This window comes from Anas acuta, chromosome Z (genome assembly GCF_963932015.1).
Source record: "Anas acuta chromosome Z, bAnaAcu1.1, whole genome shotgun sequence".
NCBI classification, from domain to species: Eukaryota; Metazoa; Chordata; class Aves; order Anseriformes; family Anatidae; genus Anas; species Anas acuta.
In genome coordinates, this window is record NC_089017.1 from 67354315 (window position 1) to 67371254 (window position 16940).

The 16940-nt window shown below is 41.3% G+C and overlaps 1 protein-coding gene across 2 annotated transcripts in view; it reads left to right on the forward strand.

The window, feature by feature from the left end:
• SVEP1 (sushi, von Willebrand factor type A, EGF and pentraxin domain containing 1) overlaps positions 1-16940 on the forward strand; it is a 126241-nt gene that overhangs the window by 66641 nt on the left and 42660 nt on the right. For both annotated transcript variants that reach the window (XM_068667827.1, XM_068667826.1), the window contains exons 16-28: positions 175-408; positions 941-1102; positions 1822-1983; positions 2776-2937; positions 3512-3606; positions 4811-4907; positions 5609-5722; positions 6586-6699; positions 7561-7762; positions 11603-11760; positions 12915-13116; positions 13755-13930; positions 15045-15169. In XM_068667827.1, coding sequence (XP_068523928.1) covers positions 175-408; positions 941-1102; positions 1822-1983; positions 2776-2937; positions 3512-3606; positions 4811-4907; positions 5609-5722; positions 6586-6699; positions 7561-7762; positions 11603-11760; positions 12915-13116; positions 13755-13930; positions 15045-15169 — 2003 coding nt within the window. The remainder of the gene's footprint in view (positions 1-174; positions 409-940; positions 1103-1821; positions 1984-2775; positions 2938-3511; positions 3607-4810; positions 4908-5608; positions 5723-6585; positions 6700-7560; positions 7763-11602; positions 11761-12914; positions 13117-13754; positions 13931-15044; positions 15170-16940) is intronic.

The following is a 16940-nucleotide window of genomic DNA, read 5'->3' on the forward strand; positions in this document are numbered from 1 at the left end:
CTGGAGATGCAGATGACATTTTTCCAGAGACATTCAGAGCCCCATTTTGTACATGCCTGCTTTCCGCTTTGAACTGGCAAGCTTGAATGCTGCACTCTTAGTACACTTCAGAGTACAATGGAAGTGCTGACTGTAAAGTGTGTGTGCTTGTTGTGTTCTCTGTTTAAATCCCAGCTAGCGTGCCACTGCCTGATGAAAGGAATGATACACTGGAACTGGAAAACCAGCAGCGGCTTCTTAAAACTCTAGAGACCATAACAAACAGGCTGAACAGGAGCCTCAATAAGGAACCCATGTATTCCTTTCAGTTTGCATCCGAGCTGATTGTAGCTGACAGCAACTCGCTGGAGACGGAGAAGGCCTTCCTCTTCTGCAGGCCTGGTTCTGTACTGAAGGGGAGAATGTGTGGTAAGCCAGAGGACTTGCTCCTTATACGTGTTTAGAGTCCTTTTGAAAAGCAAGGTTTTAGAGGATACTTGAGAAGGTAATGGTTTGACACAGTCCAATGCTTGTGATCTCCCAGAACAATAAACTGCAAAGATGCTTTGCGCAGTTTGACTTCCAGGGGATGTTTATGTTTCTAACCAAGACTTGTGGAAAAAGAATGCTTTTGTACCCAGGATTCCACTCCCATGGGGAAATCAGGCATATCCACACAGTTGGTGATACTCAGGAAAATAGTGCTTGATATGCAGTCTTTTAACCCTACTTGTTAGTCTTGTGGATGAGGAGATAGGGAGATGGATGCTGTTTCTGTTCTTCACTGTTACACAGTGAAGTCTTCACGATGCTCCAGACAGACACCACATGCATGCCTATTTATTGAGGAACAGAGTCACATTTCATATAAACAGGATTTGATTAAATGGGAGCTCCGGGAGCAAGACAAGTATGTATAATTGCGCATTCTGAGGGGAACCTTGTGTTTACAACATTACAGTCAACTGCCCTTTGGGTACCTATTACTCCCTGGAGCATCACGCCTGTGAAAGCTGCTGGACTGGATCCTATCAAGATGAGGAAGGGCAGCTGGAATGCAAAAGTTGTCCGTCTGGTAGCTATACTGAGTATCTACACTCCAGGAGCATCTCAGAATGCAAAGGTGAGAACTTTGTCTTCTTCAGAAAGCCACTTCTGCGTGCCTGCTCCTCACTACAGGAATGCTGGGATTAAATTAATCTGTGAAATGAAAAGCAGTCCTAATTGCCCATTGATGCTTGTGTAATGAAAAAAGCATATGTGGTATGCAGAATGCCCTGGCAGATGTTTTAAGTGCAGGAAGAGCTGCCTCTAAGGTTTTGTTTCATTTTCTTCTCTCTTCTGTGAAATTATGAGCCCATTTTGCATGGACTAGTATACTTAAAATGATGCCATTCTTGTTTTTGCCAGCCCCCCTCATACTATGGTGATGGAAGATTAAATTTTTGCATCCCACACTACAGTGCTCTGGCATTAAGCATCTTGGCACCCCTAACTCTTTGCAACCAACTTGTTCTCAAAAATAAGTTACGAATTTTGTCACCTGTTTATTGTTTTGTCATTAGTTTTGCTCATTAAAAATGAGTAATTGAGTTGTAATAAATCATGTGTGAAGGTGGTTGGTTAGTAATTCATGAACACACTAACAGTAACTTACCGCAATTTTTGTTTGTTTGTTTTTTCTTTGTACCCATGAAGCCCTTCAGAGTAGAGGAAACTCTAGAAATAAAAAGTATAACAAGTCTGTGATGTGTACTGTGATTTCAATATCATTTCCAGAGGTTAGGAGCCATGTTCCCTGTTGGACATCGCTTAGTCTTTATGAATTCTTCTACTTTACAGCTCAGTGCAAGCAGGGCACATATTCATCTAATGGTCTTGAGACCTGTGAAACATGTCCACTTGGCACATATCAGCCAGCATTTGGATCCAGGAACTGCATCTCTTGCCCAGAAGATACAACAACAGTAAAAAGAGGCGCAGTAGATGACTCAGCTTGTGGAGGTGTGTAACTAATAGGGCTGTAAAATTTCTAAAACAAAATTAAAAAAAAAATGCTGTTTGAACATCAGCTAATGTAATCCAACTCATCAGCCTGAGATATAAGTCAGCTTTTGTTTAAATGTGGATCAGCAGCATTTCCCAGCAAAATCTCAGGCTGTTTCCTGATACTCTGTTTGTTTGAATTGCCCTCCTTCTAATTCCCAAGATGGATTCTTATCTAAAGATGAATAAAGTGAATTCACTGAAAGTTAACTACATGAAAATAAATAAAACCTTTTTTCTTACAGAAGAGAAAGGGAATGACAGGATATATGTCACTTACTTCAGGAATAGTTTCCACAGTTTCTGTACAAAATCTCCATATTTTGACACAGTTTGTGTCATTTACTTTTTGAAGAAATTATCCACAACTGTCTTTGGAAAGCTTTTTTTTCAGAAAGAGCCACAGAAGCAATAGTCTGCATGGATTAATGGTACAAAAAAGGCTTGTCTTGTCCTTATTCCTTCTTCAAGAAAAATAAAACAAACAAGGTGTGAGAGAGAAAAGGAAGTCGCTTTTGAAAGTTGTCTCCACAGCAGCATAAACAATAAAAAGAAATACTTTCGAGATATTTTTGTAGTCCTTTGAGAACCACGTTTCACCTAATAGCACAGTTAAGTCAGCTTCTTTTAGGGTTGTTAATTACCAGTAGGTTTCACCCTACTATTTGAAGTTTATAAAGGAACTGTGAGGGAAGAAAAGAAAATGTGGGAGAAGTGATCACTCTGAAAAATGTCCTCTTTCTCTTGCAGTACCGTGTCCTGCAGGAGAGTTTTCTCGCACAGGTTTGACACCTTGCTACCCTTGTCCCAGAGACTACTATCAGCCGGACCCAGGAAAGTCCTACTGCTTGTCTTGCCCCTTTTATGGAACAACAACCATCATCGGTGCCAGATCCATCACAGATTGTTCAAGTAAGCCAAACTATCTCTCCTGAAGAAAGTTAATAAAGGGAACCTCTAAAGGGTGGCCAGCACTAAACTTAACAGAAAACCTCCTGTTCGCTCTCAGAACAAATGCAGAACTCTCCTTTCAAGCAGTGACATTCCCTTTTATTTTTGCTAACTGGTGTTGTCTCTATGCTAAATGGAAGGAGTAACTCTGATATGTACCAATGCTTATTAACAGTGTATAAATATAGAGAGTATGTTGTGTGTATATGCATATATATACCCTTGTATACATGTGTGTACATGAATGTATATATATACACACAACGTATGTATGTGTACAGACTGTATATATATACACAAAAAAAGTATGTATGTGTCTGTGTATGCATGTATAAATACACATAAAATATGGGTACAAACACATATATATTTAAAATCCTATGTGGTTACTGTAAATCCTGTTTTTTTTCCTATAAATCCACTTTTTTCAGCATCTCTTTAGATGAGTTGTTAAAATGTGATTGTGATGCCCTCATAGAATAGGGACCTCACCATACAGAATTATTGACAACATTTTCATATTTTTCCTCTTTAGGTTTTAGCTCTACTTTCTCAGCTGCTGAAGAAAGTGTGATGATGATACCAGCTTCTCCAGAAAATATCAGCAAGCAGTACAAAGTTAGCAGTCAGGCAAGGACAAGATATATTTACTAATATTACCTCTAATGAAAGAAAATGAGTGCTTTATGCCAGCAGTAAATGACTAAGGTTTTTTAAAATGTACTTGTAATGCTGACTATACTTCCTGAACAGATGACAGTGATAGTCATGAGGAGAACCCTCAAACTCTCTTCATGATCATAGATGTTCAGCTGAGTAACAGTGGCTGCATCAGCTATTGACAATCTTAAATTGCGGACTTGAAGTCTTCACCTGATGCATGAAATAATTTGTCATAATTATAAAAGACATACAAACTCTATGGAGGAGGCTCACCCAATCCATAAAAAGCAGGTTGACTGTGATCAGTCATTTGATGGCTTCCATTTGGTGGATTCCAGAAGATGCCAGCAGGCATCCAACTTCCAGTTGTAAAATCATTGTTCTGCTTATTACAATATAGATACACTTGACAAGAGGCAAGCAGAGTTTTCTTCTGCTCTGGGTACCCACTCTGGAGTATGGGCAAGTCCTCACATGATAGAAACTTCTCTAGTAACAGTATTTGCCATAGATGCTGCCTCACTGGTACCATCTCCCCCCACCCAATCTGTAACTGAGACAAGGCTTCTTTGTATGAATATGAAGTTAAGATATTGTGTTACTGGAGCAAAGTTGATGATAAGTTTGACCTGAACCATTATTTAACATATGTACAGGTGACAGACTGATCTCCCATGACTGTAGTTGACTATTTGCTCAAGGACTTCACTTATTTCGGATTTGCTACCTGAGAAAGCATAACGCCATACAGTGAAGTCCCCCACCAGTTCATCTAATGACCAGTAGCAGGAAGTGATTAGCCTGTGTAAAAGGATGCAAAGCAGAGAATTCTAATATAAAACAATATAAAAAATATAAAACACAGCATAGCATAAAACACGACCTCTCAATCATAGCTCAGAAAGCTCTAGAGGAAGAGCTGCAATGATCATATGCTGGTAATTAAAAGGTCATTTAAAAATAGTCATTCATACTGCTGCTGTTCTTCACTAGAAATAAGAATTATTGGCATGCAGAGGAGACAAAGAGGAAGCCCTAAAAGTTAATGCCGGTCATGTTTTTGTTCCCAGTTTTCCGAAGTGACTATAGAGTGTGCAGTTTAAAATGAGAGTATTTTGTCCCACGGGTATTTCTACATTTACTGTAATTGTGTTGTTCTTGCTTGTGGCAGGTGTTTCATGAGTGTTTCCTGGAACCGTGCCGTAACAATGGGACATGTAAACAGTTGGGAACTGGATATATTTGCATATGCCCTCTTGGATATACAGGTAAAAAGTCTGAAAAGCAGGTGGAGAAGCTAACATGGCTCTATGCCTTTAACATGATCAAACATAAAGGAGCAGAACATTTCTGTGCAAGAGTATAGCCTACCTAATTGGAATATCCATCACAGATTTCCCATACGTAACCATTTAAAAAAAAAAAAAAATAACTCCTTGTGTTCTTGATGAATTATACAGGTTTTGACAAAAAGGAATTTTGAGTGGGGTTTTATTTAGCGGTGATTACGTTAAGTTCCAAGGACTTGAGCAAGAGTGCATTGGGCAACATTTTGTGGATTTCTAATCTTTTTCTTGGTCATATTTATGATTAGCAAAAAACAGAAATTTGCACTTTAAACAGCTAATTCCACCAGATATTCCTTTACTCTTCCCTGTCAGCTTCATAACTGCTCCAAAACAAGCAGACAACTTATTATCAAAAAGTCGCCGGTCTGTGTTATTTGAAACAGAATATTAAGTACTACCATCTGGAACTGATCAGAATGTTGTCTGATACACTTCATACCTTTTTAACAGCATTTAGTTTCAGGTCTGCGTTAAAACACTACTAGACATCCCGGTTTTATTTAGGTTTCATACTCAATTGATCAGTCATGTTTTGCTACATTAAGTAGTCATGACTTCTGTGTTTCTGAACAATTCCATGTTTTGTTTCCGTGTTCTCAGCCCTTTATTTTTCATTCTAGGCTTGAAATGTGAAACAGAAATGGATGAATGTAAATCATCTCCTTGTCAGAACAATGGATTGTGTAAAGATGGCGTTGGGACCTTTGTTTGCCATTGCAAACCAGGCTATTCTGGTAATTTAATTGTTTCTTCTTCAGAAAGGCATTGTTTTTGTGCTAGGTAGATAAAACACAAGGGCTGTGCTACTTACTTCACTGAAATTCATGGAATTTTAACAGGAAAGCCATCTGATCTACAGGCCAGAGGGAAGTTCCACTGTATGTGAATAGTTTTTTAAATAAAAAGACAGTCTCTGTGAGCATGTGTGCACGTGTGCTTCTGTTCTGTGATATTACTTTTCTGGAAAAAAAGGGAATGAAGATTAGGGAACTAGTAAATACTCACAGGAAAAATGCTTGTGATACTGAATATGACCTGATCAGACAGAGCATTTATGGAGTTGCTTTACTGCATCCCTGTGAGTTAGAGAATACTTTCTTCGCTTAGTTCTTTCAGTAGTCTTTTTAACTGTCACATGCATACATGTTGTAGATGTTGAAATATATGGGTAACTGACATGCTTAAGTACTTTGCCAAAACAGTACCATATTTCTAAATGTTGAAGTAAACTGTTGAGGACATCCTTTTGTGAGCAGCTTTTTTAAAAAGGCCTGATGTTTTCCATCAGAAATTGACTCCATTATATTTTTTTCTACACATTTATTGGCACTTGTTGATTGTTTTTAAAACTTCATGAAGACAAACCATGGACTTACCACATTTCACATCCCAGCAGCTATATAATGCAGCTATGTAATGCAGATGATCTCTGTGTATGTTTGAAGCAGTGCAGTCAAACATGGAGTTTATCACCCGATCTCAGCAGCCTTTTATTATGCAAGAGTTACAGTGCAGCTCTGCCTTTCATACTCAGTCACCACACCATGCAGACCTTGACTACGTGTTGATCATGCCTTTTCACTCTTGATGTTTGAAGGTCTCCTGTGTGAGGAAGACATAAATGAATGTAGCTCCAGTCCATGCTTGAATGGAGCCCGCTGTGTTGATGACAAGAATGGTTACCACTGCACTTGTGCAAAAGGGTTCACAGGTACACCATTTTTTGTGAAAGCCAGATTTCACTCTTTCTGACCCCCAGAAATATCTTCCTACCCTGGCCAAAGTATTTCAACCTTGTTGCTGTATGTTATGTATATGGTTTGTTGATGTGAGTGTATTAGCTTCTCTAGATCCATGTAATTTCTTAATGTCCTTGCAGTGCGACTCTGTGGTTTCAGTAAATCTGCCAGGTGATTGGTCTTCTTTACCATTAACTTACTGTATGGTGTTGAGGAAACAATAATGCAACTTACATGGGTTGCATGAACTGTTAAAAGTATATGAACTGTTAATTTTAATTTCATTTTTAAAAACTTTCATTTTATTTTTACAGTGGACTAAATGGTCTATATTAAAACTACTTCCAGTCCCTATGTTCTACTGCTTTCATAGATTTCTCTAGCAACCAGATTTATCAGGCGATTGTCATGTTGCCAAAGAACTGCACTATAAAATCACATGCAGTTTCTTCATTCTTACGTGCTTGCAACATGGAGCTCTCTCATGAGAGCTGTGGTTCCAGCTTAATGTTTCTTGTAGTAGCTTTTCATTAGTTGATCAGAATAATTACTATGATGATTTCCTTATTCAGCACAAATTACTCACACAGTGAGCAATATCCATTTAGGTTCCCAACATTAATGTTAATGTCTACAAATGCAAAGATGCTTCCTGTAACCCTTCTTTGCCTGCTTTACCTCAGTTAATGGAGTAAAACCCAATCCTGCTTAGCTCCCGTGGTGTCTGCTGTTTCCCAGAAAACAGGCAGCAGTCCTTAGAAGCCAGGGAGGGGCCAGTGATCTTTTTCAGGTTAAATCAAACTGGAGCTGTTACTTTATTCTTTTCTTCTCAGGTGCTCACTGTGAACATGAGGTCAATGAATGCCTTTCAAACCCGTGTCTTAATAGAGCTATTTGTGAAGATCGAGTTGGCAGTTTCTACTGCAAGTGCCTCCCGGGTTTTACTGGTGTCTTGTGTGAAAGAAACATCGATGAGTGTCTCAGCAGACCCTGTAGGAATGGGGCTACGTGCAGAGATGGTATCAACAGCTTCAGGTGAAAAATATATGATTGATATGATCGTCAGTGTGGAAAGTCAGATCTATCATGGTGTTTTGGACTTGTTAGATTTTGGCAGTTTGATCAACTAAAAGGAGATTTTAAAAGGGGAAAAAAAAAAAAAATCCTAGTGTCCCTACCCTTTAATTCCAAGGAAGGCAGCAAAGAAAATAGGCAGTTCGATGTATAAGCATGCTGGGATCATAATATGGTAGAGTGTGAAAGCTTCATTGTGGTTTAACCCTGAGCAGCAGCTAAGCCCACTGTAACTGCTTGCTCACTTCCCCTCAGTGGGATAGAGAAGAAAGTAAGAAAGGAAGAAGTGCAAAAACCCATGGCTTAAGATAAAGACAATTTGATAGGTAAAGCAAAAGCTGCAAGAGCAAACAAAGCAATGTAAGGAGTCCATTCACTGCTTCCCATTGTCAGGCAGATGTTCAGCCAGTTCCACAAAAGCAGGGCTTCATCCCACATGAAGGTTTATTGGGAAGACAAAAACCATAACTATGAACATCCTGTGCTTCCTCCTTCTTTCCCCACAGTTTTATTGTCCCACATGATGCCACATGCTGAGGGACATCCCTGGGGCCAGCTGTCCTGGATGTGTGCCCTCCAGGCTCCTTGTGCACCCCCAGCCTCCTCACTGGTGGGACAGCACGAGAAGCTGGAAAGCTCTTGGCCCTGTAGTTGCACTGTAGTTGCACTGCTCTGCATCTACTAAACCTCAGTGTGCTGTCAGCATGGTTCTCATCCTAAATCTGAAACACAGCACAATACCAGGTACTAGGAAGAAAATTAACTCTATTTCAGCCAAAACCAGAACAGGTGTGAATAAAGGAAATTAACTCTATTTCAGCCAAAACCAGAACAGGTGTGAATATTGTTCAAAATTTACGGTGACAGAAGGAAAAGTGCCACCAAAACCTCATCCCTAGATATGGGGAAGGCGGACTTCAGGCTGCTCGGGGAACTAGTCAGCAAGGTCCCCTGGGAAGCTGCTCTTGAAGGCCTTGATGTCCACCAGTGCTGGTCACTCTTTAAGCGATGCCTCCTAGAAGCACAAGATCAGGCAATTCCTAAATACCGCAAGTCAGGCAGGCGCGGCAGGAGGCCGGCGTGGCTGACCAGGAACATTCTTATGGAGATTAGGCGGAAACAGAGAGTGTTTCGCGACTGGAAGGAGAGCCGGGTGTCATGGAAAGAATACAGGGATGCTGTTCGTGTTTGTAGGAAGAAAATTCATGTGGCTAAAGCACACCTAGAGTTGAAGCTGGCTGTGTCTGTGAGAGAAAATAAAAAGGGTTTTTTTAGATATGTGAATGGAAAAAGAAGAACTAAAGAATACATAGGGCCGCTCCTTGATAGGGAAGGTCTTCTCACAGACGATGACATAGGCAAAGCAGAGACGCTTAACGCCTTCTTTGCCTCTGTCTTCAATGCTGATGATGGGCTTTGGGACCCAGGGTGCCCTGAGCTGGAGGACCGGGACGGTGGGGATGACAAACTCCCAACCGACCCTGAACGTGTGCGGGATTTGCTACTCCACCTGGATCCCTACAAGTCCATGGGTCCGGATGGGATTCATCCCCGGGTGCTGAAAGAGCTGGCGGACGTCATCGTGGAACCTCTCTCAATTATTTTTCAACGATCCTGGGAGTCTGGAGAGGTCCCGGTAGACTGGAAGCTGGCAAATGTTGTGCCGATTTTCAAGAAGGGTCAGAAAGAAGACCCTAGCAATTACAGGCCTGTCAGTCTCACGTCAGTGCCTGGTAAAATCATGGAGAAGATGGTTCTCGAACTTACTGAGGCGCACCTGGGGGACAAAGCAGTCATTGGTCCCAGCCAGCATGGGTTTGTGAAGGGTAGGTCCTGCCTAACTAACCTGATTTCCTTTTATGATAAGATCACCCGTATGGTGGACCAAGGGAAACCAGCTGATGTGATTTTTTTGGACTTCAGCAAGGCTTTTGACACGGTTTCCCACAGGATCCTACTGGACAAAATGTCCAGCATACAGCTAAATAAAAACATCATACGATGGGTGAGCAATTGGCTAACGGGCAGGGCCCAAAGGGTTATGGTAAATGGGGCTGCGTCAGGCTGGCGGGCGGTCACCAGTGGGGTCCCTCAAGGCTCCATTTTAGGGCCGGTACTTTTCAATATTTTTATAAACGATCTGGATGAAGGAATAGAAGGTATTTTGAGCAAGTTTGCCAATGACACCAAACTTGGAGGAGTTGTGGACTCAAATGAGGGTGGAAAGGCCTTGCAGAAGGATCTGGATAGGTTGGAGAGCTGGGCGATCGCCAACCGCATGAAGTTCAATAAGAGCAAGTGCCGGGTCCTGCACCTGGGACGGGGAAGCCCTGGCTGCACGTACAGACTGGGCGATGAGACGCTGGAGAGCAGCCTAGAAGAGAGGGATCTGGGGGTCGTGGTAGACAGCAAGTTGAATATGAGCCAGCAGTGTGCCCTGGCAGCCAGGAGGGCCAACTGTGTTCTGGGGTGCATCAAGCACGGCATCGCTAGTAGGTCGAGGGAGGTGATTGTCCCGCTCTACTCTGCGCTGGTGCGGCCTCACCTTGAGTACTGTGTGCAGTTCTGGGCACCACAGTATAAAAAGGACATGAAACTGTTGGAGAGTGTCCAGAGGAGGGCTACGAAGATGGTGAAAGGCCTGGAGGGGAAGACGTACGAGGAACGGCTGAGGGCACTGGGCCTGTTCAGCCTGGAGAAGAGGAGGCTGAGGGGAGACCTCATCGCAGTCTACAACTTCCTCGTAAGGGGGTGTCGAGGGGCAGGAGACCTTTTCTCCATTAACACTAGCGACAGGACCCGCGGGAACGGGGTTAAGCTGAAGCAGGGGAAGTTTAGGCTTGACATCAGGAGGAAGTTCTTCACAGAGAGAGTGGTTGCACACTGGAACAGGCTCCCCAGGGAAGTGGTCACTGCACCGAGCCTGACTGAATTTAAGAAGAGATTGGACTGTGCGCTTAGTCACATGGTCTGAATTTTTGGGTAGACCTGTGCGGTGTCAAGAGTTGGACTTGATGATCCTTAAGGGTCCCTTCCAACTCAGGATATTCTATGATTCTATGATTCTATGATTGTTATTCCCCCAAAAAATCCACTTTCCCAAACCTCAAGCACTTGTCTTTCTTTCCACTAGAATAGGTACCTGTATTATCTGGTAATACTGCTTCTCTGGAGCCTGAACGAAAGGGAGAGATACACATGCTAGGAATAAAGAGGTTAAAATATTAACACATTAACACTGATAGAATCTTCCAAATACTTCTGTATGCTTTAGGGTATCTGAGCTTAGATCAGAAGTTATGAATACCAATAAGAAAGTTGTATCCTGGATCACTCTAGAGACAGCTGTTGCTATCTGGGTTTAACAAGTCTTTCCCTCCCTGAAGTCCCAGAAGTTTTGGTGCCTTTCAGATATCTTGGTTTTCCATCAGTGTAAGTAGTTCTGTGCCTGCAAAGTCAAATGCCTCTTATCTGTAATTCTACAGACTCTAGAAGGCGTGCTTCACTCATAGGAATTCAATGACTGCATCCCCCAATTTCATATGAAGAAATGCAGACACTGTATTTAAATATTGTATTGTCCCTTTTAAGAGATAAATTGGTGCAGTCTAATCTGCTTGTAGCATACTAGCATATTTAAAAGGAACAACCAAAACAAAACTCTGCTAATTCTGCAATATCTCTTCTGCTGATTTTTCAGTATATGCCATTCCCATTGGCAGACCTGGCCTCATGGCCATTATTTTTTTTTTTATAATTACAGCAGGAACATTTGAAGTGTGCTTTACTTGTCTTCCACAGGTGTCTGTGTGTGACAGGGTACACAGGACCAAACTGTGAAGTGAACATCAATGACTGTGACTCCAGTCCCTGCTTAAACCAAGCCACCTGTGTGGATGCCTTGAACTCGTACGTTTGTAAATGTCCCCCTGGCTTTACAGGCAGCAGGTGTGAAACAGGTACACAGGACCAACTGTCAGAAAAAGGTGGCTTGACTAAGTCTCTGGGCAAGATTTGCACTGACTAAACTGATTTCATACAGCTTTCCCAGAAAGCAGATAGGGTGGTGGGACTCTGAAAGGCTGAGTGGAACCTGTGTGACTGCAGTATTAATAAATGTAATTGCACACAAGTAACACCGTGTGTGCTAAGTCATATCTATATGAATTTCTCTTTTCTAAGGCCAAGGTCTACCATTTTGCAACCTAGTTGGTCTGTCAAATGTAATTTGTGTTTGCTCTGTGTGTTTTAGTTAACTAGCTCTTTGTGTTTCTTGTATTTTATGTAAGACTTTGCATCACAGAGCTAGAGATTAGGGACTGGTAGGCTCAGTTTTAGAAGTTCCCTGCAGTCAGCCAAAATGGATAACACCAGGTGCAATTTCCACCTGGTTATTGGTGGAGTTACACTACACAACCACAAGGCTCAACTCCATTTGTCTTTGAGTTGAACAATTAAAATTGTACTGTTACACTAGTTGGTGACTTTAAACAGAAGTTGAGGGACTGTGTTGGTTTTACAGAGACAGTAGAGGACAATACAGGTCTTTCAGACAACATCCTATGTTCGAGTTTAAATAGCACCCAGACTTCAGGAGAGCTCCAGTTGGTATATTTTCATGTAATATTCTGATAACACATACCACTCCGCATTGACTGTGAGCAGCACAGAATTGTTCTAAATCAGTGTTTCAGTTCAGAACAACAGAAATCTCTCTCTATATATACATATATATATATATATTGACTCCTCTAGGTGAAGTGGCACCAGCTGATCACCCCTTTGGGTTGCTGGATGGCAGATGGGTATGTCAGTTCATTGGCAGATGGCTGAAAAGCATATCCAGTGCTGTGCAGGGTTCATGTTTGTTCTTTTTTGTATTATCAGCTTCATTTTCAATTGTGTTTCTTCAAATCCTTTCCTCTTTTTAGCCTTGGAAAGCTCAGTATTCTGGCTGATGCTAAACTGCTGTACATTCTTTCTAGTTCTGACCAATTTAAAGGGAATAATTTTTGTAGATGTGTTCATTTTATTACATTTGGTTAGAATCAATTCAATACTGTCTCTGTGTTTTCAGGAACGGAGCTCTGAAAGCTGTTTGTCTTTGTTGCAGAACAGTCCTCTGGTTTCAATCTTGATTTTGAAGTCTCTGGTATCTACGGGTATGTCATTCTTGATGGTGTTTTCCCATCACTTAGTGACATCACCTGTACATTCTGGATGAAATCCACTGACACCACCAACTATGGGACTCCCATTTCTTACGCAGTGGAGAACGGAAGTGATAATGCATTTCTTCTGACTGACTACAATGGGTAAATCACAATTCTGCTTTTCTGTGGCTTACAAATGTCTTGGAACTGATTTAAAAAAAAAAAATCAAAGAAAAGAAACACAGGCCAAAAGTCTGAATATCAGCTTTGCCTGTCTTGGAATAGGAAAACCTGCATCCAAAATCTGGATGTAACTGGAGTTTCCCTATTGTTTTGATTTCTCCTTGCTTTGTTGCCAAGTAGAAGAGTAATTGCAAGAAATCAGTGAAGTTTAAGAAGCAGAATATTTTTGTCTGGACTACATTTACATCATATTTAAATGACACATTGAAACGATGATTGGATAAAATTGAAGCTTAGCATTCAGGGTACTTGCAGTGTGATGCCAAAAGCAGAGATTGACTCAAGAGACAACTTTAGGAATCCACTACGCAGGCATGACTTGAATCTTCACATTTTGGAACAGGAACACATTACTTTATTTCATTTTATTTTGCATGTGATAGTGGTAAATTCCAAGTTCTCTTAGAAAGTACAATTATTTCAAGACAGATTTCTTGTGAGATGAAGACAAAGTTACCTTGTTTAGCAAATAACATTTCTTTGAGTCATGCGGGACTAGCCATGCTCTTCAATTTGCTTCATGCAATTGAGTCTGCTTTCAACTTGCTTCCACGCAGCTGGGTTCTTTACATAAATGGGAAAGAGAAGATCACAGACTGTCCTGCAGTGAATGATGGTAACTGGCATCACATTGCGGTCACATGGACATGCACGGATGGGGCATGGAGAGTGTACATTGATGGAAAGCTGTCTGATGGAGGCACTGGGCTCTCTGTCGGCTTAAAAATTCCTGGTATGATTTATTTATATTGCACCAAATCTGTTGCTTTTACTCTGTTTTTATTGCAGAATTTTCTGTACCCACAAACAAATGTTCTTGTGTTTTTAGAATGTTTTCAACATTTAGGCAGGGATCTTGTTTGCTGTTCTTGCTCATGAGGACAGTTCCTTCAGCCTTTCTGAGGGCCAAGTACAGATATCTAGGGTTAAGTAGTAGGTAGCTTGTTTTGGGGTTTTCGGAGTTTAGTCCACAAAGGAGCCTGTGTTCAACTGTTTTCGGAATGGCTTTGTGAGAATGTTTCTCACACAAGAAGGTTTACTGACATTTCTCTTAAAAATGTGTTCTCAGAATTGATCAGATTAACCTTTTCCCGTTACTCTTGGACATCTTTTTAAAGTTATGTTTGTACGTCTTCCTAACAGGATGGTTTTTGCTATTTCATTGTTTTCATTGTGGTCAGCAGTCTTCCCAGTAATATCAGAAGACATGAAAAGGAATACCTTCAGGATCAAAGAGCTGTGAAAGGCCTGATGTTAGACTGTTTTCAATAGTGTTTTCATACCACCACATTCAAAACTTAGAGTTTTTTAAAACTCCCTTATAAAAAAAAAAAAAGACATTTTAGTCTGTGCACATTTTGCTTGTCCCTCTACTTGCCAATCACATTGGAGTTATCCTGGAGATATAACCCAACAAAGCATTCAGGCTCAGTTATATTTTGCTCTCCTGTGGCTTATGTAATATGCATCCACATAATCTGTGGTGTTGGTCAAGGAGAGAAAAATTTAATTTGTGTGGATGCCAGAATGCTGACTGTAATCAGCTGTGTGCTTCTGAGGGTTTGGAATCAAATTTGTTCTGCCTGACTTGCTAAGGTTTCTTTAAAGCAGGAAGTTCAAACTAGCACTGTGAAACATGCCCCACCTGCTCAAAATTGCATTTTCTGTTGCCCTGTAATACTCCTTACAGTGAATGCTGAGCTAGAAGCAGTCTCTTAGACCAATACTGTAAAAGTCTTACTAACATAGGGCAACAAAAGTTTGGTTTGGTTGTTTCATCTTCCTGTGGGGATTGCAGCCATAACGTGGTGTTTCCTAACACTGTTACAATTCTCTCTTGATTCTAGGTGGTGGTGCACTTGTACTGGGACAAGAGCAAGATCAGAAAGGAGAAGGCTTCAACCCAGCTGAATCTTTTGTGGGTTCTATCAGCCAGCTCAACATTTGGGACCATGTCCTGTCTCCACAGCAGGTAAGTCCCTACCTCAGTGTTTGAGCAGAGGAATCTAAGCATAGGATAGACATTTGAAAAGGCAGTCAGAGTTAGCTTACTGGATAGACCCCTGTCCCCACAGAATTCAGAGGTGACCAGATGAAGCTCTCTCTTAGTATAATGTGCTTAGCGTAATGAGTAACTTTAAGAGTAGGTATGGTAAAATCAACACTGAAGTAACTTACTATTTTGACTGAGCCTTTCTGTGTTAAGGGGCTTTGAAAGAGAAATACACTAAAGATATACACAAAAACTCGTAATCTTAATAGGAAAGGGAGAGACCTGATGAAAAGAGCTCAGGGCCTGTTTTACTGGTTTCAGTTCCCTCATCCTGCCGTGTGGAAAGGCACAGTAAATATTCAGAGAGGAAGCATCAGGATTTCAGTCAACACGTTAGACACCATGAAAAACCTGTTAGCTGTATAGTCCCAGGAAAAGTCCAAATATCAGTAGAACTGCATGTTAGACTGCTTCTACTCAGGTACCAAAAATACAGGTTTGGAACTAAACCTACACAGAATTAAAAAAACTGTGGAACAAAGGACAAGACTTTTTGACAAGTCTACATCCCCATACCTCTCCAGGAGCTGCTGTTAGGTACCCCAAAACCTTCTCTGTCCCAGGCTGAGCCAGCCCTCATCACACAGCCTCTTCTCACAGGTCAAATGTTCCAGCTTATCATGCTCTTGATGCCCTCCCCTGAATTTGCACCAGCTTGTCAATGTCTTCCTTGTACTGAGGAGCCCAAGATGTGATTCAGTACTCCAGATCTTGTCTAATAATTGCTGAGGAGAGGGAATAATCCCTCCTTTGGCTTCCTGGCTGTGATCGTGTTCACATAGCCAACTATGCTGTTGGTTCTCATTATTGCCAGGACACACAGCTGCTCCATGCGTAGCTCACTGCCTGCCAGAATGCCTAGGGCCTTTTCCACAGAGGTGCTCCCTGTCCAGGCTTTTCCCAACATTCAGAGGGGGTCTTTGTCCTTCCCATTTGTTCTTGTTCAATTTCACAAGGTCCACGTTGGCCCAGACCTCCAACCTGTAGAGGTCCTTGTGGATTCATCTCTGCCCTTGAGCATACTGACTACTATCTCTCGTTTGATTTTTGCAAATTTGATGAGAGTGTGCTCCATCACCTCTTCCTGGTCATTAGTATTTCAGTCCCAAAGGTCAGAAATTGTGTATCTGTTGGTAACAGTTGAATATCAAAGACCAAGTTCAAAGTCAGAGGCATTTCATGGGGGAAGGGGCTCAATAATAAATAATGAGAAGAGCAGGAAGTAGAAAAGAAGCAAAGCAAAATCTTTGTTTACAGCATCCAAATGTCTTCTCTGTTTCTTTATGTTGTCTTCTTTTGTCTTTCTTTTTCTTTTGTCTTCTCTGGTTCTTTCCTTTTATTTACTACCTTGTCTTTCTGCTAGGTTCATAACTGCCCAGCAATCAACTACTACTTTGATACTTGACTCTTAGTCTTTGATGTCATCATGTGTTGCATTGCCAAACCAAATCTTTAGGGATTTTTGCACCAGCAGTTATGAAGATAATGAACCTACATATGATTTTACAGGATACACTTATGAAGAGTTTAAGTGGGGGTTTCTGAGTCTTTCTTGTTGTTCACCTCTGTTTAATGCTATTGACAGGCTAGGTAAAATTCCCATTTGCTTCAAAATGCAGTACAGCTATGGTGAGGAAGAAAATCCTGCCTGTCACTTGTGGTATTTGTGTTTATCTGAAAAGACAGGTGT